The following is a 23,341-nucleotide window of genomic DNA, read 5'->3' as shown; positions in this document are numbered from 1 at the left end:
TCAAGAATCGCTAGCATCTGCTTCCCGAAGGAAGCCCATTCCTCCGGTGTCGCTTGCATGGCGGGATAAGCGACCCGCCGACGGGCGGAATCCTCGGAAGAGGACGGGGAAGGCGACCTATGCCGGTGCTTCCGGGAATGCCTCGAAGAGGCGGAGGAGTGGCAAGACCGACTCCTGGAAGGAGACCCACTGGACTTCCGACGATGACGCAGAGAGTCACCTCTCGAGTCATCCGTCGAAAGCCCCGCAGACCTCGACTTCCGGGGCTTAGACACCCGGCAAACCGACAGCTTCTTCTTGCGTTCCCGCAAGGCCTTTGCCGTGAGCGACTGGCAGTCGACACAGTCGTCTGTATCGTGGGCCTCCACGAGGCACCAGAGGCAGGCGTTGTGCGAGTCTGTGACCGACACCTTGGACCCTCAGTCCCCGCAGTTCTTGAAGCCCGGACGCGGGGTTGAAGATGAGAAAGACATCGCCACGAACAGGTCTTCACAACAAACCAAACAGGTTCAACGAACCGAGAATTGAAAACAGCAAACTCCAACGAGTCGAGGCGTACCAAGATTCACGAAGCGAACACGTTCACGGAAAAAACGGAACTGAGGCTATGGGCGTTGTGTGTCCTACTTATCACATCGGGTGACGTCGGCCGTCGGAGGAGGTCCTCGGGGACGGCGCATCGACGTCATCGACGCAGGAGCCAAAGATTTTCCGAAGCAGCACAGCTGTGGACATTACCTGTCATAGATATGGAATACGTTGAAGGACCCAATCCCCTCGAACCAGCCTGCATCACCTCCTGAGAAGCTAGGCCTTGATTGCTCGGCCATTGCTACCAACAATAGAGAATCTTGGCTGGGGTCCTCTGTGCCTCTCCTCTACCATATAGAGAGCAGAAGTACAGACCCCCCCTCCAGTCTTTACAATGATGAATATTGGGCAGATAACTCAAGAGTCAAACAATACAGTTGAGACCGTTGAGGACATTAAACGCGACCTACAAGACATCCACACACGTCTCAGTGCAAAGGCAGAGCGAACAACAAACAACGAACAGCGCATCAGCTCGCTAGAGGACAATGTTGACACAGCCACCACGAACATCTATGTTCTGATTAAGGAGGTCTGGCGGTTAGGTGCAAAATTGGAGGATCAGGAAAACAGATCTTGAAGGAACACCCACCACCTGGTGGGCCTCCCTGAACACAGCGAGGGGACAGGCGTGGAGGCCTATATATACAGCTTTTATCATGAAAAGCTACAGATCCAAGACCCAAAAAATCTCATCATAGAATGGGTGCATAGGGCCCACATCCCCAGACCCGCTCCTGTAGAACGCCCACATGTCATCACAATGCAGCTGCTGAATTTCCAACATAAGATTTATTTATTCAAATTTGTTGAGCGCACATCAGCCCAGAAGCATCGTGGCCCTTGTTACAGACATCTTAGTTACAAAGGAAACCGTAGTTACAAGTAGTACATAAATTACAGAGTTTTCCGTTCGGGTGTCTGAAGGGAGAGCGTTCCATGTCTGTGCTGCAATGTAGGGAAAACCTAGACCTCCGGCTTTGGCTTTTTTGATGCGTGGGATGCAGAGTAGGTTAGCGTATTGCATCCTAGTGGGACGTGTGGAGGAAGGTTTGAGGATGGTATCTGAAAGATAGGACGGGGCGGAGAAGGAGAGGCATTTGTGAGTGAGGGTGAGGATTTTGAGGGTGATCCGATCTTTGACTCGGGAGCCATTGGGCTGAGATGGCTATCCTAAAGGCCTATAGGTCCATGGGCACAGAATGTGTGAAGTGTCCGACAACCGGATATTCAACGACTTTTCCATCGAGGTTTTAAGACGCAGGGAAGAGTTCAATCCTATTTTTGAAGCCCTGAAAGGCACAGACTACAGATATTACTAAAGTTCAGAGCCGTCTGGTGTATTTTCTTGGAGAAACAATGGCACTCCTTTGATGATTTGTAATAAGGGGGTAGTAGTGTGGCCCTCTTTTTGGATAAGGGGGGCCTAAGTCAGAAGAAGACTAGAGAAATGTGAAGACAATCATACCACATTTAAAAGTCACCAGATGTACTAACCCACACTGCATAAACTGTATACAATTTTCCATTGTATGCGGTTAACGTGATAAGCCTTGAACAGTGTATTACTACCCAGTAAGTAAGGGCAACAAAAGGTTTCGGTGGATAGCTCCGTAACGCTATTTTTATTTTTAATAGTCACATGAATAAAATTGTTGTATGAAATGTAATCTGGGTGTTCTCTGATGCACAGATCACCGATAGTGATTTGTACAAAGTGCGTTGAATCCATTCCAGGCCAGAGTCAAACAGGTGGGGTAGCCTAAGTCCCTGTTATTATATGAGACTCCTTTGATGATACAGAAACAGCCTGGCGCTTCCTAAAACAATGAGAACTTGTCTCCACGGATTTCCCTCCTGTAGAACTTGGGAATCCCCAGTGAGAACTTCTCACCTCCACCCCGAATGTAACATAGAGCCAGACAACAGGGATGCTGGAAGAAGGTGGGCAAATGGTCAGTGGCCCTTGAACATCAATGAGAGGCACCACTGACTTGAATACTGCAGAACCCTGGCCATAAATCCTGGCTCAAAAGCTAGCTCAAAGCCTCTCGACATCCTTAATGAGGGAGCACCATCAGGAGGCCATCTTTTTCCTAGGGGGACATATCACTTATTCACTCACTACCAATTGGACGCCCTTGATGATGTAATTCAGCAAAGTCGCTTCTCTATATGACTCCAATACTGCTAGCACCAGATGCTAGGTTATAGACGGGATGACACAGGATGCATGACCCGTCACCCGGAGCTCATCTGCCACAACTGTATGTATGCGTTTTACGTTAACTGTTCGAATGTTGAAGATGTTTCCTGACACCACCGATGTCCCCCGGTCGGGGGCACCGGTATGCATGGGGAGCAGCAAGGGCCCTCAGACCCTCCCAGACCACCCCCACGCATGGGCTTTTATTATTCTGTATTGGGATATAGTTTTCCGATCCCAAAGTAGCAATGTTTGTTTATGGTTTGGATTTGTTTTAGGGTAATCCTCTATATGAGACCCCGATGTCACCATGCGTACAGGTCGGGGTAGGGAAAATCGGGCAGTGAACCCACAGAGGGTGAATTTCCCTCCCTGAAACTGGTCATTACGAGTTTGGAGGTGGCCATGTCGCTATTAGTGCCATGGCTGCCTCCAAACCCAGGTCCGGTCTCACTGAATGGGGACTTACCGGGTCATTTCGACCTTGGAGGACCCGGTAAGTCCCCATTCAGTAAACCATTCCCCATTCCCATTTGAGCCCCCATAGGGCTCAATGGGAATGGGGAAGGTGCTAATAATGGGCCCGCAAAATGCGGGCCTGTTATTAGCTCCAAGGTCCCTTAACGGGTCCCGCTAAGAACAGCTGGTCAGACCAGCCGTTCCTGCTGGGACCTGCTAAGGGACCTCGGAATAGGGCGGTAGGGGTTTAACGGTACCACCATCCTTAACGGTGCCGTTAAGCCCCTACCGCCCAACTCGGAATGACCCCCACTGAAATGACAACCTTTATATGTGAGACCCTTAATATCCAAGGGCTGGGCCACCCCATAAAAAGAAAACAAATGCTCAATTACATGCATGATATGCAAGGAGACATCGCGTTTCTCCAAGAAACTCAACTCAATGCGACAGAATCTGAAGTTGGGCCGGGGGTGGGTCGGGACGGCAGTGCACTCTGTGTCAGAGGAAGAGGGGTGTATCCATTTTAATCCATAAGCGGGTTCCCTTCTGGGTCTTAAAAACAACTGCGGATGGGAGTGGCAGGTATATCCTGGTACAAGTTCGCATACAGCACCAAGTCATCACTCTTCTCAATACATACGGAGCCACGACTGACATGCCATCCTTTTTCATGCATACCTTTGGGGAGCACGTACAATACACGAGTGCTGTGACAGTAGGGGGGGGGGGCTTAAACATAGCTCTGGCCCCACCACTGGACCATCAAAGCGCATCTGCAACCACACAATCTAACCTGCGTACGCTGGCCACTCTTCAATCCCTCCTAGAAGAGCTCTGACTCGGGGACGCCTGGCGAATCACACATGAACACCAGAGAGATTACACCTTTTATTCCAATAGGCATGGCAGCTACTCCAGGATATACTACTGGTTTCTTCCCTCCAACGCCACAGACATAATTCAGGAGTGTAACATACTAGCCTCCACTCTCTCGGACCATGCACCGGTGCTACTACGCATAGACCTTCTGGAGGTCCCTCGCAAGAGACCGCTATGGCATCTTAACCAGAGAGCCCTGGGATATTCGGATTTCCTTGAGCATCTAGAAGGGGGGATACTGATCTGTTCTGGCAAACTAATGTGTCCTCTGACTATACCGCACTGAAACGTTAGGACGCATATAAGGCATACATGAGAGGGCAGTATCTCGAGGTGGGCCCATAAACAAACTAGGGGAGAGCGGGAAGCACAATTGAGGGCGGTTAGGCAAGAATTTAAGTAGTAATCCTGTGGGAGATTACACAACCCTTGTCCTCTTGCTATTAGGTAACCTACCTATTGGTATAGGCCTGTACTACACAAGGTGGTAGTGACACTGAGCAGCCAGGCTTATCTCAAGTGGGGTAAATGTGAGCTGTAGAGCTGTAGCAATGGAATCTACAAATAAGTAACACTTGCACTCAAGGTTTTTGTTTTAAATAGTTATTTATTTAACAATAGTTTTTAAATAAGCATTTCTTAAAAAGGGTAAAATATGTAGCAATCAAATACACTTCAAAATACTTTTCCAGAATCAACACAAAGCTAGTAGATAGTCTTAACAGATGCTTCTTACACACGTCCTACTCCCAGAGTTGACTTCACTAACTAGGACAGTAATTGCATTTATATATCACTAGTACACTTTGTAGATTCTGAGGTTGGCAGAAAAGAAAGGTTAGAAGAAGGAAAAGGTTAAACAGGTTCTCAGAGCATGTGAGCACTTTAAATCTTCCAATGAAGTCTAGATAAAAATCTTACTCAGCAATATTAGTTTAAAACCAACTGATCACCTATGAGGGACAGTAAGTATCATAGTCAAATGGGCTAGAAGTGTCTGCAGGGAGATAGGACAGCCAGAGCCATTTAGAGCAAAGTCTATGGAGCTGAGGCACTTCTTAGTAAAAGTCTTGCACAAAGTTAGAGTTTGTTGAAGAAGAATCACAGTAGGGTCACAAGCTGTTACACTTGTGAAGGTTAGAGCTGAAATCAACTCTTAGTAAAACAATTAATGCAAGTCTCAACTGAGAATAGCAAGCTACAGACACTGAGGTAAGTTACCCAAGTCAGGACAGTACCTTTGGTCAGAAGAAGAGTGGCCAAGCCGGCTTTTGTCTGGTTGCAGCGATGCAGATCCTGGGCCTCAGTCATGGGGACAAGAGAAAGGACGTCTGGGGACTCCTGCTGCAGCAATTCGAAGGTTGGTGGCAGCTACAGGCTCTTCGCGGCAATTTGCGGTTTCAATGCTCGGTAAACAGCACCACCGTGGATCTTGGACACCGGTTGAGCTTCCTGGAGTCCTGCACTTTGGTGAGGGGACTCGAGCTCTGGTCGTCCTGCTTCTGTAGGGTTCTTAGGGGATGCCTGGAGCTTTAGGCCGGATTTCAGATGTTGCACTCGACTATGGATTTCTCAACCCCTAGTACTCGGTTCCTGCAGCAGCAAAGAAGTACAGCCAGTCGGGCAAGATGGTCCAGTGGAGTTCATCTCGGGGTAGTTGGTCCCACTAACCCAAGGGAAGAAGTCGTCCCTTGCAGAGCTTATCTTGTCAATCAGAAAAAGGGGTTTCAGCACAGCAGCAGGGCTTCACCGGGCAAGTCAAAGGTCCAGGAGGATGCAGCAAGCTTTGTTCACGTTTTTTTCATGGGGTGTTCTTCCCAGTGGTCGACTTGGTCTTCAGTCCCAAAAGCCAAAACCCTCAGGGTGGCTGGGTGCATTCAGGCATTCCTAAAGACAAAGGACAGGGGAGTTTCGGGAACCTCCCTCACTTACTGCCCTTTCAGAACTGAAACCCACCAAAGGCAAAACTAACAAAGGGCTCAAACCTGGTTTGGTGTGCAGAGTAAAACCCAAGACCGACCTCACAAACAGAAAATGGCTAAAAAAAAAATGGGGCCATTTTGACAAAATGGTGACCCATGGGTGCTATACTGCAGCTGAGGTGTCAGCATGCGGTAGAAAAGCACAATGGTAGGAACATTTAAACCACTGCCACCAGACATTTAAAGTAGTGAGTGTACCAGAAAATGTTACATGAGTAGGTAGGATAAGGGGCTACTAAGCAACCTCCCCCCAGCACTCCACATAAAATGGTGTGTGCTGGACCTACAAAGAGAAAAGGTAAGTAAAGTCAATTTCACTTTACTATTCTTGGGAACAGTAGTACACACAAGAAAAGGTATTTAAACCTTATGAGAAATCTAAAAGGATTTCTCTGTGACACTGCACTGAAGGTGCTGTGTGTCACCTTACAAAAAGTAGATGCCTCAGTCTCCAAAAACAAAAGCACGTAATCCAAATCAGGTCAAAACATATGAGAGTGAGAAAACGGGCTCACCCATTCCAGGGTTAACATTGAAAGTCCTTAAGTCCAGCAAAACAGCTGGGGGTCTCTAAGGTTGAAGTGAATTAGCACAGAAATGAGAATTCTCCCTAACGAGGGCTGACATATTGTCCATAGAGCAGCAGCATAAACTTACACAAGACCCTCAGACACTTGCGAGGCTTGGTAGGCTCTGATTAGACAAAGGGGCTGTCCTCCTCCTGCACCCAGAAATCATTCAGCAGCTGGTCACAAGCATACTATTGCGAAGGAGATTACAAATGATCGACTCCATTGGAGACCGGGACGGAAACCTACTTGAGGGAGATGAGTATATTAATGAGAAATTTGCACAATTCTACGGCGCGCTTTAATGCGGAACCGGACCCAATAAATCCACATTGTATTTGTGAATGTTTAGCTACCATAAAGCTCCCTAAGCAGGGAGCATCCCACATTGAAGAGCCTGCCGCTCCAATCACTGCTTCGGAGGTCCTCCGAGCAATCACATCGCTATAGGCGGGGAAGGCTGCCGGCCCCGATAGACTTCACATCAACTTCTATAAATCATTAGCGGACCTTCTAGCGCCCGCCCTTGAGTCTGTATATGCAGAAGCTAGGATTTATGGCCACCTACCATGTAGTATTTCACAAGAAAGGGCGCAATCCAGGGGACTGTGGGTCTTACTGACCCATCTATCTGATCAACGCTGACACAAAGATCCTGGCAAAATGCTTGGCCCAACGCATTGAAGGACTAATGCCGCGTCATTGCTGGGGGGGTTAGACCCAGAAGAGGGAATCCTAATGCTAGACGCCAAGAAGGCATTTGATGAAGTCCAATGGGACTTTATGTCCAAGTACTAGACACCTACTGTTTCCCAACTAGTAAGACTTCTCTATAGGAACTGATGGCTGCAGTGGTTACGAATGGTATTATGTCAGCCCCCTTTTCCCTACACTCAGGTACACGGCAAGGGTAGCCGATATCCCCCCTCTTATACACCCTCACCATTGAGCCACTAGCGGGAACATTACAGACTGACCCTGGGTGGTTGGGAATACAATTGGGTACGGAAGAACATAGGGTATCCATGTATGCAGACGACTTACTAGCGTACATGAACAACTATAAGACCTCCCTCCCGAGACTGCACCAGCTGTTGCAACATTTCAGTCCCATGGCAGGCTACGTCATAAATTGGATGAAATCTGAGTTCCTCCCATTAAGGCCCAACGTCCCTTGGGACCCTGGTGGGGTGGCCCCTTTTAAGTTTCAGCTTTGTTATGTTACGTACTTAGGTGTGAAAATATGCCTTGCCCTAAGCGAAATATTAGGACTAAATTATTCACCCCGATCCTGCTGAATTAAAACAAGATCTGCTCAGGTGGGACTCACTCCCGCTGTCCCTTTCCAGGAGGATAAACGCCTTCAAAATGAACTCTACTGAAATGGACTTATCTGGACATGATGCTCCCCTTTACCCCGACGAGTCAGATGTTTAAAGAATTGGACACTTATATATCTAAATTTGTTAGGAGGGAAAAGAAAGCGCGGCTCAGGCTTGAAATACTTCAGGCCTCTAAATCTGATGGTGGACTAGCGTTACCGGCATGGAGAAAATACTACCAGGATGAGCAGGTGTGCTGGGCCAAACGTTGGCTTAATGCCAGAGACCAGACCAGCTGGAAAGCAATGGAGCTATTCCTAGTGGCGCAGCTCTTGCCATCTGAGACCCGGGCTATTCTCCCAAACAAACTGCCTGACGAGATTACAAAACAACTGGTAATAGGGCCAAGGCTCTCACAATGGCACAGACTAAGGGTGATACTAGGCTTGCTGATTCAGGTGACACCAGCCTGCATCAGCTTTGAGCGTTACTGTCATACGGGCTAGATCTTAAGTTACACCACAACCAAGATGTAGCGTGGCAACAGGTTAGGGTGATGGACCTATACGAGGAGCACTCCCCAGTTAGTTTCTCGGAGCGAGGCAGCTGCTCTGGCTGGGGGAGTCAGAGTGGCTCCAATATAGGACACTTATCGGTGATCCGCAAACACATTTCGGTACAATCCTGTTCGGCTGCACTGACAGAAGGCGGAATCGAGATGGAGAAGAATACAACAGCATTCCCACGACTGCGTACTTTCTACACAATATGCGCCCGCAATAATGTAGAGTGTAACCATATCTTAGCGACTCGTGGTCTAGCGATCTGGGAATAGTGCTTCATCCAGGCGACCTATATGGCTTCTTTGAGGCTTTTTTTGGTCGATCGTAACAGGGATATCCAATACAAACTGATCCAACAGATGTACTATACGCAGAGCAAACAATTCCCGATGAGGCTCACACTCCCCAGCCTGTTGGCGACTATGCAGAGGGCTGCGTACGATGGGGCACGTTGTCTGGTCCTGCCCGCGGTTCGTGGCATATTGGAGAATGATACATACACAGATCACACACAGACGGGGTACAGATTGAATTTGAACCTGGCCCGCTGCTATTTGGGGGGGGGAGAGGGAAGACTGGCACACAGACCCCGGCAGCGCAAGATAATACACAATGCTCTTTGCTGCTCATGAAATCCTGATCCTTAACTGGAAAGCCGCCAGCCCACACACCATACTCTTGTGGAAAACATTACTTACCAAGCTCTGCTCTTTGGAACACAGTACCCTTAAGCCCCTTGCTAAGCTTGCGCAGGCTACACACTGAACCATGTATGTAAACCTCCAGCATCTTATACGGCTATGAACCAGAAGGTGATACTCGCCACTCTTGTTATATACGAGCAAGGGTAGTGCGATGACAAACTAAGTCAAAGGGACCACTGCACTGGGCGGGAGACCCAGGGGCAGTAAGGGGAGTCTGAACGTGGCCCACATATCACTAGGGAATAGTCTGTGATGGATATACACAGAGACCGTTATATGCTGGCGAATAATCTATACAACGCTTCCCACGACATGTTTGGTACATATAAGAGTCAAGGGGAGGATTGGGGGGGGTGGGGCGAGGGGGGATTACGATATGATATGGCACTTATAACGTGCCTATAAACAAGTGTTTCAAGGCGTGATGAAGCAAGGGAGTGGGAACAGGGGGAAGACAGAGAACGATCTTACTAGGCCAGGTAACATTGAGATTGAGCAAGTGCAGGAGTAGAGGGAAGGGAAAAAGTGCAGTACATAGGATTGACATAAAAATAAATAGAATAAAGCAATAAGTAAAAGTACGGTCAGCTGGAGGCAGTGCAGGGGTAAGTGCAATCATCAAGTGTCAAGTGCTGGTAGGGGAATGAAGGGATACAGAGAACAGTTCCCAGGTGCGGGGTTTGCCAAGAAGGCAGTGAAGGTGTGCAACTGGCCAGAGAGGGGACCTGGGCCCGAAATCAGAGGAGATGGTTCTTCTCAAGTTTCAGGGAGCTGTTCCAGAGGGAGTCCCCAGCCAAAGAAAGCCAAAGAAAGATCTACCACCAACTCGTTGCTTGGAGAAGCGACTGACCCTGAGGGAGTTGGAGGCGGATGAGCGAAGAGTTCGAGAAGGAAGATATTTAGGAAGAGAGTTGAAGATATTGAGGCCCCAGACCACAGAAGGCCTTGTGGATAATGCAGATGGTTTTGAACTTAATCCTCGCAGCCTCTGGGAGCCAGTGCAGAAATGTCAGTCCTGGAGAGATACGATCCCTGGGCTTAAGTCCAAGCACAAGTCTCGCAGCCCTGTTCTGGATGAGTTACAGAGGGCGGAGAGTAGAAGCAGGCAGATTTAGAAAAAGGCTGTTGCAGTAGTCCAGCCTACAGAGACCCAGAGCTCTGGAGACAGTGAGCTTCTGGGGCAAAAGGAGGAAGGGATGAATATCTCTGAGGAGATGCAGCTGGTAGTGTGACTTCTTAGAGATGTGAGGAGAGAAGGAAAGTGTGGAGTCGAAGATGACCCCAAGGTTTTTAGCCTCACAGGTCGGAACAGGAAGAGGGTCAAGTGAGTCCGGCCAGAAAGCTACAGGAAAGGAGGGAGCGGGTGCGCCGATGAAGAGAATCTCAGTTTTACTGGCATTAAGGCAGAGATCATAGAATATATATGGATGGGGGAATGGTGACCATAACTGCATTGTGAATTAACTGTCTGCTGTTTCATATGCCCACCCTATTTTATGGGCTGTACCAGTTTGAATTTAATGAAAAAGAATGAACAAAAAACAAATGTTTACAAAGGATTACTGCGGATTCCCTAACAGGGGAATTTTGTACCACTGCATTTTTCAGCAATTTAACAGTGTGGAGGAACCTTTGTAGTGAAGGATAGAGGGAAAGTACCCTTTAGTAAAGCATGTTCAGTCTGGACCGCATCAGGGAAAAAAGAAAATACCACTCTAATGTTCTGATGAATCTTCCTCCCACTGTTCATTAAGATTCTAATTTCAGTGATAAATCTTCCTGACCTGTGTCAACCCCAGGACTTTTTGCTTGACTTTGTGGTTATTTTCCCTTATTCCTCGGTGAGTGGGAATCATTTTCCCCCCTCTCACCTAGTGTGAGAAACCTAGGGGTATTCTCACATGTAAACCCTCTACATGAGCCCTCTATATGTAGCCCTCACATGTAGCCCTCATTTCGGGTGGCAAGGGGAGGGCCATTGCTTTTGGATCCCATCACTGGGGGTGGACAAGCGAGGGAGGATCCCCTGGGTAGGGGCATCCAGGGGTTGTATCCACCCAGGCGAGACGCAGTATAACCACGGGACAATAAGAAGGGTGGAAGAAGTCCCAGAAGCCTTTATGGAGCATGCTGACTCTCTGTTAGGGAGAATTCTCAGAAATGTGCCAATTCCTCTCTACCTTAGAGACCCCCAGCACTTCTGCTGGACTCCAGGACTTTTTAAATTCTTACTTGGAGAGAGTGAGACCTTTTTCCCCACTCGCTCATGTATTTGTATGTGATTTAAACACTCTTTCTTTTGGTTGTGGAGTCTGACAAACTCCATAGGAATCATCTTTTTACATTGTGACACACAGCACCTTCAGATTTCCCAAAGGTTTAAATACCTTCTCTTGAATAAACTACTGTTTCCAAGATCAGTGAGGTGAAATTGACTTTACTTACATTTGTAACTTTATCATAGGGTGCTGGAGGGGTTACTTATTATCCCCTTTTCTAGTTTCTCATTTAACATTTTGATGTTACCCTTTCTACGAATAATGACTGGTGGCAGTGGTTTACTTTTAACTACCATTGAGAGTTTTGACTGCGGGCTGCGTTCGCAGCCGCAGCCGCAGTAAACCACCCATGGGTGCCCATTTTGTCAAAAGGCCTCGGGTCGTCTTTTTTTGCCATTTCTTTGTGGACAGGTCCTTCTTGAGATTTACTATGCACACCAAACCAGGTTTGATTCGTTGGTTTGTTCTGTCTTTGGCGGGATTCACGAGTGAAGCCCGCCTCTGGCTCCAGAGTGTCTAGCGGGGGCAGGAAGTGAGGGAGGTGCCCGAAACTCCCTGTGCTTAATCCCCTTGGTTGCAGGAATGCACCCAAAGGTGATTGTCCGGCAAGGACAGCCACCCTGCTGAGTGACTGACAGCTAGGCTGGAATGAATGGTAGAAACCTGCATAAAAGGCAAGGCTTTTTGGCTTGGAAGGCAGAGTCGACCACTGGATGAAGAAATCCAAAGAAGAACTTGGAAGAGACGCATGCTGCAACTCCTGGTCTGTTGGTTTGCCCGGTGAAGCCCTGCTGCTGTGCTGAAGCTCCGAATTCGCCTCGACTAGAGAAGCCCTGTAAGGACAACTTCTCCCCTTGAGTTGGTGGGACCAATCAACTCCAAAGTGAACTCGTCTGGACATCATCTTGGAGCTGGCTGAACTTCCTTGCTGCTGCAGGAACCGAAGTGCCAGGGAGAGGAACACCAGATTCGGAGTGCATAACTTTTAAGTCCGACCTGAGCTGCTGGAAGATCCTCCGAACTCCTAGTAAGCAGGACTGGCCAAGCCTTGGCCACCTCAACAGAGTGCTGGACCCCAGATGCGAGGAAAGTCCAAAGTGGAATTTGAGAGTCCGCGGTAGTGCTATTTTCTGAGATGCGAGGAGCTGAAACCGCAAAGTGCCACTGAATAGAAGTTGGTCCTTTCCTGTTGCCGATCATCCCATTGCAGCGCAAGAGTCCTTCAGATGTCCTCCCTCTTGTCCCCAAAACTGCGGCCCAGGAACCCAGGATCTGCAGAGCTGGACAGGAATATAAGTCAGCTGGAACCATTTCTTCTAACCAAAGGTACTGTACAGTACTGTACAGTCTAAGAGAACATACCTCGTGTTGTGTAACCTCACTTGTTCTCAGTGGAGACTTGTCTTGGTTGCTTCTGTAGAGTTGCTAACAGCTTCTTTACCTCACAAGCCTAATCAGCTAGTGGCCCTACTTTGATTTCTTCTTTGCTACAAAGACTTCTAAAACATTGTGCAAGACTTTTAATCACCTACAAGAAGTGCTTCAGCTCACCTATACTTTTGCCCAATTGACAATGGCTATCCTGGCTCCCTGAATAACTCTTCTGTCCTCTGACATTGTGTTTTACCTGTCCTTCCAGGAAGGGGTTAATTTACTTTGCATTCGGGGTTCAAAAGTACTTACCTGCTTCAGAATATTTGTGCAAACTCTTTATTCTATAACCCTTTACTTTGACATGCTTTTAAGCATTGCTCTAAATGCTACAGTGATATATTAATGTCCAGCGTCCTATCTATTTAAGTCACCTGAGGGTGTAGAACGTGTCTGTGTGCTATCCCAAAAGGGTACTTCCTGATTACGAAATACTAATAGCGTGTATTTTGGAGTGTATTTGTGTGTTGCTATTATATTGCCCTTCTGAAGAAGGCTTACTCAAACTGACTGTTAAATAAATTAACAATTGTTTATTGTATAAGCGTTTATTTGAATACTCGTCACTGTGAATCTCTGTAACTCTCCTAGAGCTCACACTGGCCCCTCTTGAGATAAGCCTGGCTAGTTGTCCACGCTACCAACCTGTGTAGTACAGACTTAAAACAAAGGTTGGATTCCTATTGCCAGGAGGTCAGGGTTGTTGTAGTGCACCCAAAGTGTAATGCATACAATCTTGCCTAGGTCTCTTATCCTGATCCAGGTCTCACTGCTCTGAATGCAAGAGGAGGAAGAAAGATCCAGCACAACTGAGACAGGACCCTGATATTAATATCCATTCATCTGTTACCCATCTAGACCACAGGGAATACAATCGGGACCCCGGCTTGTTGGAGATGTATCATTGTTATGCTTCACCCCCCCTCTTAGTCAGACCCCAGCACGTTTTGCTGGACTTCTGGACCCTTTTCTTTAAATCCTGAATGAGTGGAGCCTTTTTCCTCTCATTCGTTCTTGTGGGCTCTATCTGTTGGAACTTTATTCTTTGTACTCTACCTGTACTATATGGGGTCTGTCTGGCCCATAGCTCTTAAAGGCATTGTGTTTTACTACTGCAGCTCTTAGCTCCTTATGGGCAGTGTTGCTGGAGACACTTAGGGTCCTCCTTTAAGATGATTTTTTCTGTATCCTCAAGTAACTACAGATCTTAAGGAGAGATATTTAGTATCTCGCCCAAAACTTTATAGTCCGAGAGATTGGCACACACCACATTAAGTGGAGTGCCAAAGGGATGCCTAGTACCTACTTTTTCTCTGCTCATCTGACTTTTTAGTCACAGACAATTTCCTAGTTATGGCTGGTGGCAGTGGATGTGGTCTACCAACTATTGTGTAATTTCTGGACTGCATGCTCCGTCCATAGCCCCGGTAGTGCACAATAGGGGCACCCAAGTACCAACTTTGGACCGTCCTTTTTTCACCATTACTAGCAAAACGATCACTGCTGTCTGGACCCAGTTTCCTGTGCGATAGAGGAGCTCCGAAGAGGACGACTCCTTTCCTTTGGCTGGGGGAAACAACCAGACTGAAGACAAACTTTGATTTGAGCCATCTCCCGAGGTTCTGAGAGTTTCCAGTGCTGCAGAACCCCAATACCAGGAGACCTGCTGCCCAATTTCAGTGCATCGTCATGGAAAGGCCGAATCCGCCTACCCTCCAGAGATCCAATCCAACTCACCCAGACCCCCTCATCAGAGTGCAGGACTGCAGGAAGCGAAGAAGACTGGCCGGGCGAATCGCGTCCTTTGTTGGTGCTGCAGAAAAGGTGCCGAAACCACAGAGTGAACCAAGAAGTTGTTGAAAGTCGCGCGCCAAGTCCTCACTCGAGACTGGTGCTAAGAGATTACATCCAGTGTCCTGTCTTCAGTCACTAGACCAAGGAATACGGAGGTCGGGTCCAGAGCTGGAACATCACAGAGCATCCAGCACAGACATTTTCTTCTAACCTAGTTGGTTGGGCTATATTCTGTCCAGGGTGCGCTAAGTCAAAGTTTACTCAACGCTCCATGGGTCCTGAGGACAAAGGCCCATGGACGGAACAGACTCGGGGTAGTGGTGAATTATGCAGTGTTTAGGCAGCAAAGCAATGTCTGGCATTGGTGAAATGTGTGTTGGCTCCTTCAACGCACAAGGCCTCAACTCACCAAACAAGAGGTTGCTTGTGCTCCGTGAATTTAAGAGGGCACAACTTGATTAGTTTTTTCTTCAAGAAACACGCTGGCTGAGGGCAAGGGAACCCTGACTTCGGTCCTGGGAGGTGGGGGAAGTTTACTTGGCTTCTGATCCAAGGAAAAGGAGAGGGGTGGCATATCCAGTCTCCGCCCGACTGGGATTCCGGGTGGAATCGGTACTCGCCGATCCGAAGGGGAGATGGGCGTTTATAAAAGGGTCTGCTGCAAGAGGCCCAGATCACCCTGGGATCTGTGTATGCTCCAAATCTGACAAGGCCCAACTAGGCCGAAACACGTGTCTAGGGTTGCTGTTGGTACTCTTGCTCAGAAGAGAATTGCCTGGCATTTCGGTGCTGGACTGCCCTTGGGCAGGAGACAGACTGATATGTAGTGGACATTTCTCTTCTGTGAAAGGATGGTGAGCTAAAGACTCTGGTTGAGACTATAACCCGGGATGTAGGCTGGCAGAGACACTCCCAGGACCCCCCCTTGTTTGTGCTCCAAATTAGGGCCAGTGCGATTTCTGGGAGGAGGTGAGGGGCACACTAATCGCATTTGTAGAGGGTCAATTGCTGGTGGGGGAGGGGAAATTTAACATGGTGTTAGACCCAGCGATAGACTGTAGGAGAATGGGGAAGGGACCTCCCGTAAGGGGAAGTGACAGGAACCCCGTACGCTTCAGGCAAGTGAACAAGGTTTTGGGCTTGGTTGACTCCCTCTCTGGATAGGCCACTGACGCACTTCTCAGTTGGGCATAACTCATACTCTCGCGTAGACCTGATTCTGGTAGATACAACCCTAAACGCGCAGGTTTTGGACTCTCAGGTGACCCCAATCCCACGGTCAGACCACGATATGGCAAGGATCTCAGTGGGCATGGGACGGACATCGTGGCCAGGGGGAGTTGGAGGTGCAATGATTTCCTGCTGAAGGATAGAGAGGTGCAACAGGAACTCCTCTCGGGAATCATATACCGGGAGGTGGGGATTCAATCCCTGTGGTAGGGCTTTAATGCCACAATTCCGGGGACATTGGTTAGGATAGGCTCCCAGAAGAAAGAAAGTGGGAGGAAGGAATGTGACTTATGCCGAGAGATTGTGCTAATCCAGCCAGGGGTTCCCCAGGGGGGGATACACGTCACCTGCGAAGGCGAAAGAAATCCAGCGCTATAAAACCCAACTAAAGGCTATCCTGGATCAAGATACGGAAAAGAAGCTTCTGTTCTTGAAGCAGAAATACCCTGAAAGGGGATAGGGCGGATAAGATCCTTGCTTGGAGACTGAGGGAAAAAAGGAAGCAGAGAACGACTGGACGCATTAAGACCGAGAAGGGCGAGTCCATCTTTGACCAAACAGGCATTGGAGAGGAGTTTGACAAGTATTACAGCATCCTCTATGCGTCGAAATGGAAGGGTGAGGAGCCACAGAAAGACACGTTTTTGGAGTGGCTCCACTATTCCCGGGGCTCTCCCAGGAAATAGTGGAGAATCTTGAGCGCCTTATAACAGTAGAGGAGGTCCTGCAGGCCATAAAGGGTATGAAGTAAGGGACGCTCCGGGGGAGGGATGTCTTCTCGAAATTCTACAAACTATTAAGATCAATGTTAGCCCCATGCCTAGTGAGAGTGTCCAACGCCTGCCTACAGGGGTAGACCTTGCCCCCCACAATGTTGCTGGCAACGATAGTAGCAGTCCCGAAGGAGGGGAAAGATCCCACCAAGTGTTCCTCATATAGACCCGTTTCCGTCCTGAACAGGGATGCAAAAATCCTGGCGAAAGTTTTGGGAATGAGATTGGAGGGGGGGGGATTTCCTAAATTGGTGCACAGTGACCAGGTGGGCTTCATAAAAGGAAGACAAGGATTGGATAATATTCAGAAGACCACAAACCTTGAATCACTGTGCACAGATGAGGGGCCTAGATGCCTGCATGGTATTCCTGGACTCAGAGAAGGTATTCGATAGGGTCGAATTACCCTTAATGATGAAGGTCCTGACGTAGATAGGGTTTGGAACAAACTTCCGGAGATTAGTGACGGAACTCTATAATAGGCCCAGGGCTAGACTTTGTGTTAATGGAGGGCTGTCAGAGGCTTTCATGCTAGCAAGGGGCACGAGACAGGGGTGCCCCCTCTCGCCATTACTATATGCCCTAGCAATGGAACAGCTAGCGTTCGCATTCAAGCAAACAGGCAGATTTGGGGCATACCCGGGGGGGTGTAGAGGTGGTACCTCACTGACTTCCAGCGCTAACGGTACAGATCTCGGAATATGACCACCTTGCCCTAACCTGGTACGGGCGGATGACCTCTGTAAAAATGAATGTGCTCCCCAGTCTCCTGTATCTATTTACGGCCCTCCCAAAGCATCTCCCGGAGAGGATACTTTTGGTCCCCCCTCAGGTCAGTCCCTGAACGCCTAAGGTCGTACCCCACCCTGGTTTTGTTTTAGTGTATCTGGCACGACACAAAGTAACTGCAGGGGCTCGGCATGGCCCTCCCCACTGTCTTCTGTGTGCGGTCCCCCATTCAATTTCCCGCTCCAGGGGCTGGCTTTCTTGCAGAAGTGGTCCGATATGGGCCTGGAACAGGAGGAAGTGGGGGGGGAGACAATTGTTCAATGGTGGGGCCTTTTTGGACCTGGAAGCAATCCAGGAGGTATTGGGAAGGGACAAGGTTTCAGTTTTTGAATAGCTCCGAAACAAGGGCATATTGACCGACCCTAAATGGGGAGTTGTGGGGGAGGGGGAGTTGTTACAAGGAAGGCAACCATGTTTGAGAAGGTCATTGACGCGTACACTACTAGAAGGGGTATCTTGTCCAGTGTCAAAACTTGATAGACGTGGAGATTATGAAAGCCTCTGTCCCCAGGTATCACACAGAGAGATACTAAATAGCTCCCTGTGCGATCCTTGAAGCCACAGGTATTAGGTGCTGGAATGCCAGGAACCAGGAGCGCCGGAAACCCCAAACCGCTGTAAGGCAAGCAAGTAATGAACACAAGACCAAATGAGCAGTAACAGATAGGGGAGAAAGCTATGAACCACTAGACGGCTTACCGAGATGTGAAATGGATGAGGCATTAACCAAACCGTGGGCTCGGGGCGAACAATGTGGTGAGCGTTCTGGGAGTACCCTCAGTGTGTGGTAAGCGGTAGCAGCAGTATAGGGCGGAGAAGGCTGGTCACTGCCTTTGCTGGAAATCATGTCACACACTGGAAATACCTGGGGGAGCACTGAGGGTGCAGAAGGATTTGGGGAAAGGACTTGAAGCGTGGTAGCAGTACTGGATAAGCCAAAACAGTCCGTGTGAGATCCGTGGTCGAGTGTTTCCAGAAAGACAACAGTTAACAACAAATCCGAAAGGAGAATCCGAAGGAGTCAGGGTATGGAAGTCCGTAGGTCGGTATACCGAAGAGCAGAGTTGCAGGCAAACAATCCAAGGAGGAAGCGAGGGGAAACCGTTAAGCAAAGTCTGTAATCCAAAAGCCGAGAGTCGGAGTTCAAGAGTGCGCCAAACAGTGCTGGATAGAACAGCTGTGAAGCACTGAAAAGGCGCATACTCAAAGCATTTATCCTGTTGCTATGTTGTCATGTGATCGAGTCTTCCGTGTCACGTGATTTGTGGTTTTAACACGTGATCGGGTCTTCTGTGTCTTGTGATGCGGAACCGATCAGGGTTGCCTGTCAACAGGGCTCCTGATACGGCCTGTGATGAGGCGCCAGGGGAGTTGCCAGTGGAGAAACGGACGCAGGCATTCTGGGTGACGGTAACTGGTGCCTTTCCATGAGTTATGCCAACGGGCACCGAACCGCTGCCGCCCTAATCGTGTAGGAGTTGATATGTGTGCAGAAGGGGCATCAGAAGAAGGGGAATCAGGACGCATGACATCCAGACTGTACAAAGCTATGAACAAATCCTGCCTTGTGGGGAGGCAAACATGGGAGAGGATATAACGGAGGAAGACTGGGCGCAAATTTACAAAGTAACCCTCCAAGGCAGCCTGCTCACCTCCTCCATAGAGCATCTTTTCAAAATACGGACGGGCTGGCACAGGGATCCCCTGAGGTTATCCAAGATGTTCGCTGGGGCCTCACCTATGTGTCCCAGGGGATGCGGTCAGCAGAGATCTCTGACACACATGTGGTGGCGTTGCCCTAAGGTTCAAATGTACTGGACGGAAGTGTTTTTTTATTTTTTTATTTTGAGAGGATTCAATGCATTTTATTTTTTCAACTTAATGACAAGTTTAAAACAAAAATCTCCACTCAAAAGTCAGGGTGAAAATGGATGAACAAAGCTGAATTTGACAGTCAAGTTGTTGAAAAGCTCAGTCCTTGTGCAGATGAAAAAGCAGCAGCCATGTATGATAAATCACGATTGTTATCTATCCAGGTTAGCATTTCTCAAGTTCTAAGCCGTCCTTAAAGAAAATCATGTATGGTGTCACTCCATCCTCCCGAAAATCAAGGAATCCAAGCATGCCATCTGGATTCATTTTCTCACCAGTGAAGATAGGATAGTTTTTGAAGTTCGTTAGAATGCTTTTCACTTGCTGTGCAGCCCCAGTCATGAATGGAGTCACTCGTTCAGGCTTGTTGTCTTCAAGAAACGCCTTGACCGATTTCATGTAATTTTTAATATAATGTTTGAAGGACTCCTTCGTAAATCCTGTTTCATTTAAATTGTGATTCAATACTACATCGACTCCGCTGACTGTTGTGGTGTCGACGCCCTCGCAGTCTGAACTCCACCGAGGTATTCCCACTGATATACTGGACGGAAGTGTTAAGTTGGATGGAAGAGATCACAGGAGGTCAGCTAGGCCTGGACCGGCTGCAAATGCTCTTGAGGCACCCTGTAAAGAACAGGGAAGAATATGGACTCCCCAGGATGCAGGAAGCTATGCGGAGAGCGGGGCAGTTGGCCACAGACTACAATTGGAAAAGTCAAACACTTCCGTCCAAGGAGGTTCGGGAGAGGAAAGTACATAGCATGATGGTCATGGAGAGGTTGACGGTGTGGTAGTGCACAATGGGTTGAGCCTGTTTATTGAGGAGTGGAATGCGCTTCTATGTAAATGGGGGCTTGAAGCAGGCGGCCCAGGGAGACCAGTAAGCATGTAAGCTGGGAAGGGGTTTGGAGTATGGGCCCTCGAAGGGAGCCGACACTGGACAGCAAAGAAACAAGGGGGCCAGAGCTATTGAGACACAGAAGAATGGGTATTTGCACATCTGGACACGTTTTTGAGAGTGGGTTAACTGGGGGGAGGAGTTGGGGGAGGTCTCAGGGGCTTACTTACTATCTAAGTCTAAGTCTAATCCTTGATTACTTGCTGTGTGAACTCATTGGGGACCTTTACGAGGCTCACTCACTCCTGAGACTTAGCTTTGACCACTCTCCATGCTACCTTGATTGGTTTGGCTACAGCTCCCAGTTTTTTCTCAGTTCATGAACTAGGTTGGCCTCCTACACACATCTGTCCACCAAGCTAGGCTGTAGAAATCCAGTCTGACAAGGAGTGCATCGAACAGCAGCCAGTCTGGGCTTCACCAGGTGTAAGGAAATGTTCCTGATCCCCTGTATCCTTGTAGGATGCAGAAAGAAATGGGGGAGAGGGTCACCCCTTCCCTGTCATTCCTAATTCCTATTCCATATTAAATAAATATGTTAAGCCAGAGAATGAGGTTGAAAACGTCCTAAAAGTCACTGTGCATGAAATTGTAGCATTAGCGACCAACTGTGCTGTCAACAGAGTATGTCCGAGGATGCACCCAGTCCCCTTCTAGAACAGGACAAGCCATCAGGCATTTTCCAAACGTGTGAGACCCCTTGATTGAGAACGAAGCCCAAATAACCTGCACTATGGGTTTGTGTCCAAGTTTCAGCGTGGTGCCATACTAGAGACGATGCATCAATTTGCATAGCAGACTGTTCGGGCCCGCCAGGATAGTCTAGCATGAACCGCCAGGCAAATCTCCCCTCAACATAAGAACCAACAGCAACAAAGGCCCATGCTACTGCTCTGATGGGCATCATCAGTGAGCTACTGGACATAGCAGCTAGAGGACTGCAATGCTCCAGCTTGGCGCATCCCAAGTATGGGGAGCATGACACCAGAGGGGGGAGCCACTGCTGCAACTCTGCAGATTGGATGACCAGTGTAGGGGAGGGGGCTCTTCTAGAGATATGTAAGATTTCTCTCCGACTGCACATCCTAAATCAGGTGGCTCATGGGAAAATCTTCAGAGGCAGGGAGCCAGGCAGTGCCCTAGCACAGTACATCGTATGTCGGGTTGGGGGAGCAAGGAGGAAGAAAAGGTGGAGGACAGGCCAGGCCATGGCCCCCATCCTGCTCACTATTCATACACTTGGTACTTACCAATGGTGTCAGTCTCTCCCGAGAGCTGTATGCAGCGGTGCTCCAGCTCCTCCACACGATCCTTTAAGTCTGCCTTCTCCTGCATCAGGTCTCGGAATCGCAGCTGTAATTGCAATAACAGCTTTTAGCTTAACTAACCCAACACAAAAGCACTCAAATAATCTTGGGCAGAGGCAATGTATAGCAGCCAGAACAGTCGCTCCTACCTCTAAGCTAAAACCAAGGGAGCCGTTGCGAAATCGAAAAGTGTGAACTTTCTGCCCTCTGTAAGGAAGGCATGCTATCAAACAGTGAAGACAGATACAAGTGATCACAGTTCAAGGGTGTTTAAAGAACTTCAATGGGTTGGAAGAATGCCTATCTAAACCTAAATCTACTGATCAGAGCAAGCTACGACCATCAAATAATAACGCTGTCCTAGTCGAGTCCTTCAACATAAAAGGGCCTATACTAATAAACCTATTGCCAATCCTTACTTCTAAATACAAATGGTATGGGGAAATGATGTATGCAAAAGAAAGTGTTCAAGAAACAATATGTCAGGACAGACGAGTGATACGCTCCCCTTCCCCACGTTTAGCACAGGACAACGTGTCACTCTTGAGCTTGGAACACACTAGCTTCTTTGGGCACCAGGAGTTCAAAAATCAAATGGGACCTTCTGCGATAAAGTCTCTCGTTCTCCACAAGTCTCTCGCTCGCAGAATGCCACGGGTTACCAAAACAACACTTAAAGTTCTCTCTCCTCAAAAATTCACTGTCTTTCATTTTCAGGTCTAACATTCACTTTGGGTCTCCCTCAGCCGGGCTCAGACCCACTTGCGACTTTCAACCTGTTAGGTAGGATTTTCATATCAATGATAAATCTTCCTGACCGTTGTTAACCCCAGAACTTTGCTGGACTGGTAGATTATTTTTCCCTATACTTCAGCGAGTGGGAATCTTTTTCCAGACTCGCAGAGCCTTTAACTCTTTTTATGGGTGCCTTTTAAAAGTTGTCCTCTTTGTGGAATGCTGGGGAGATACCGAGTATCCCCTTTCTCATTTTAAATTTAACATTTATGTTACAAGGACAAACTTACCTTTAATGGCTGGTGGCAGGGAACCTTTATATTAATTCGGTGCACCTTTAATGCAGGCTGTTTCCACAGCCCTGGTAAAGGCACCCATTGGTGCTCATTGTACCAAAATGACCCCGGTGTTCTTTTTCTTTAGCCATTTTAGCGTTTCTTGTGCTTTCTTCTTCCTTTGCCCGACATCCAGGGTGGGAAATTCCTTTGTGTGAACCAACGACAAGAATCCGACAAGCAATATTCTGTCTTCTTTTGTGCTCCTGAAAAGGCGCCAAATCCAGCCACGAGGAAACTCTTGCCTGGAGCCTTCTCATGTTATCCCTGCTGCAAAAGTCCTTCCAAAGTCCTGTCTTCCATCTTCTTGACAAACAAATCCATCAACCAGGTTTTTGACTGCAGATCCTGAAGTCTTGCTGCAGCGACTCTTTCTGTGCTGAGGTACTGTGCTGGCTGCAGTATTTTACCTTTTGTGATTTCTGTATAGCTTTGGGGTGTTTTCTATGATTGGGAGGCCACTCACCCAGTTCACCCAGGCCCACTGCAAAATCCTCCTAGGGTATCTTCTCTGAAGTCCCTGGACCCTCAACTAACTAAGTGAAACACTTAATTGCTTGAGCACTCTTTTTCTGGAACTCTGACTTTACCTGCAACTGAACCCTATCCCACCCTGC

The 23,341-nt window shown here is 48.3% G+C and overlaps 1 protein-coding gene across 4 annotated transcripts in view; it reads right to left on the bottom strand.

Annotated features, from left to right (window-relative positions):
• Positions 1-23,341, bottom strand: part of GOLGA2 (golgin A2) — a 918,457-nt gene that overhangs the window by 46,617 nt on the left and 848,499 nt on the right. For all 4 annotated transcript variants that reach the window (XM_069609145.1, XM_069609147.1, XM_069609148.1 and 1 more), the window contains one exon: positions 21,598-21,700. In XM_069609145.1, coding sequence (XP_069465246.1) covers positions 21,598-21,700 — 103 coding nt within the window. The remainder of the gene's footprint in view (positions 1-21,597; positions 21,701-23,341) is intronic.

The sequence above is a fragment of the Ambystoma mexicanum genome, chromosome 8 (assembly GCF_040938575.1).
Source record: "Ambystoma mexicanum isolate Mex_15411 chromosome 8, UKY_AmexF1_1, whole genome shotgun sequence".
Classification (NCBI taxonomy): domain Eukaryota; kingdom Metazoa; phylum Chordata; class Amphibia; order Caudata; family Ambystomatidae; genus Ambystoma; species Ambystoma mexicanum.
The sequence above is the reverse complement of the archived record's forward strand: the minus strand, read 5'-3'. Positions and strand labels throughout refer to the sequence as shown.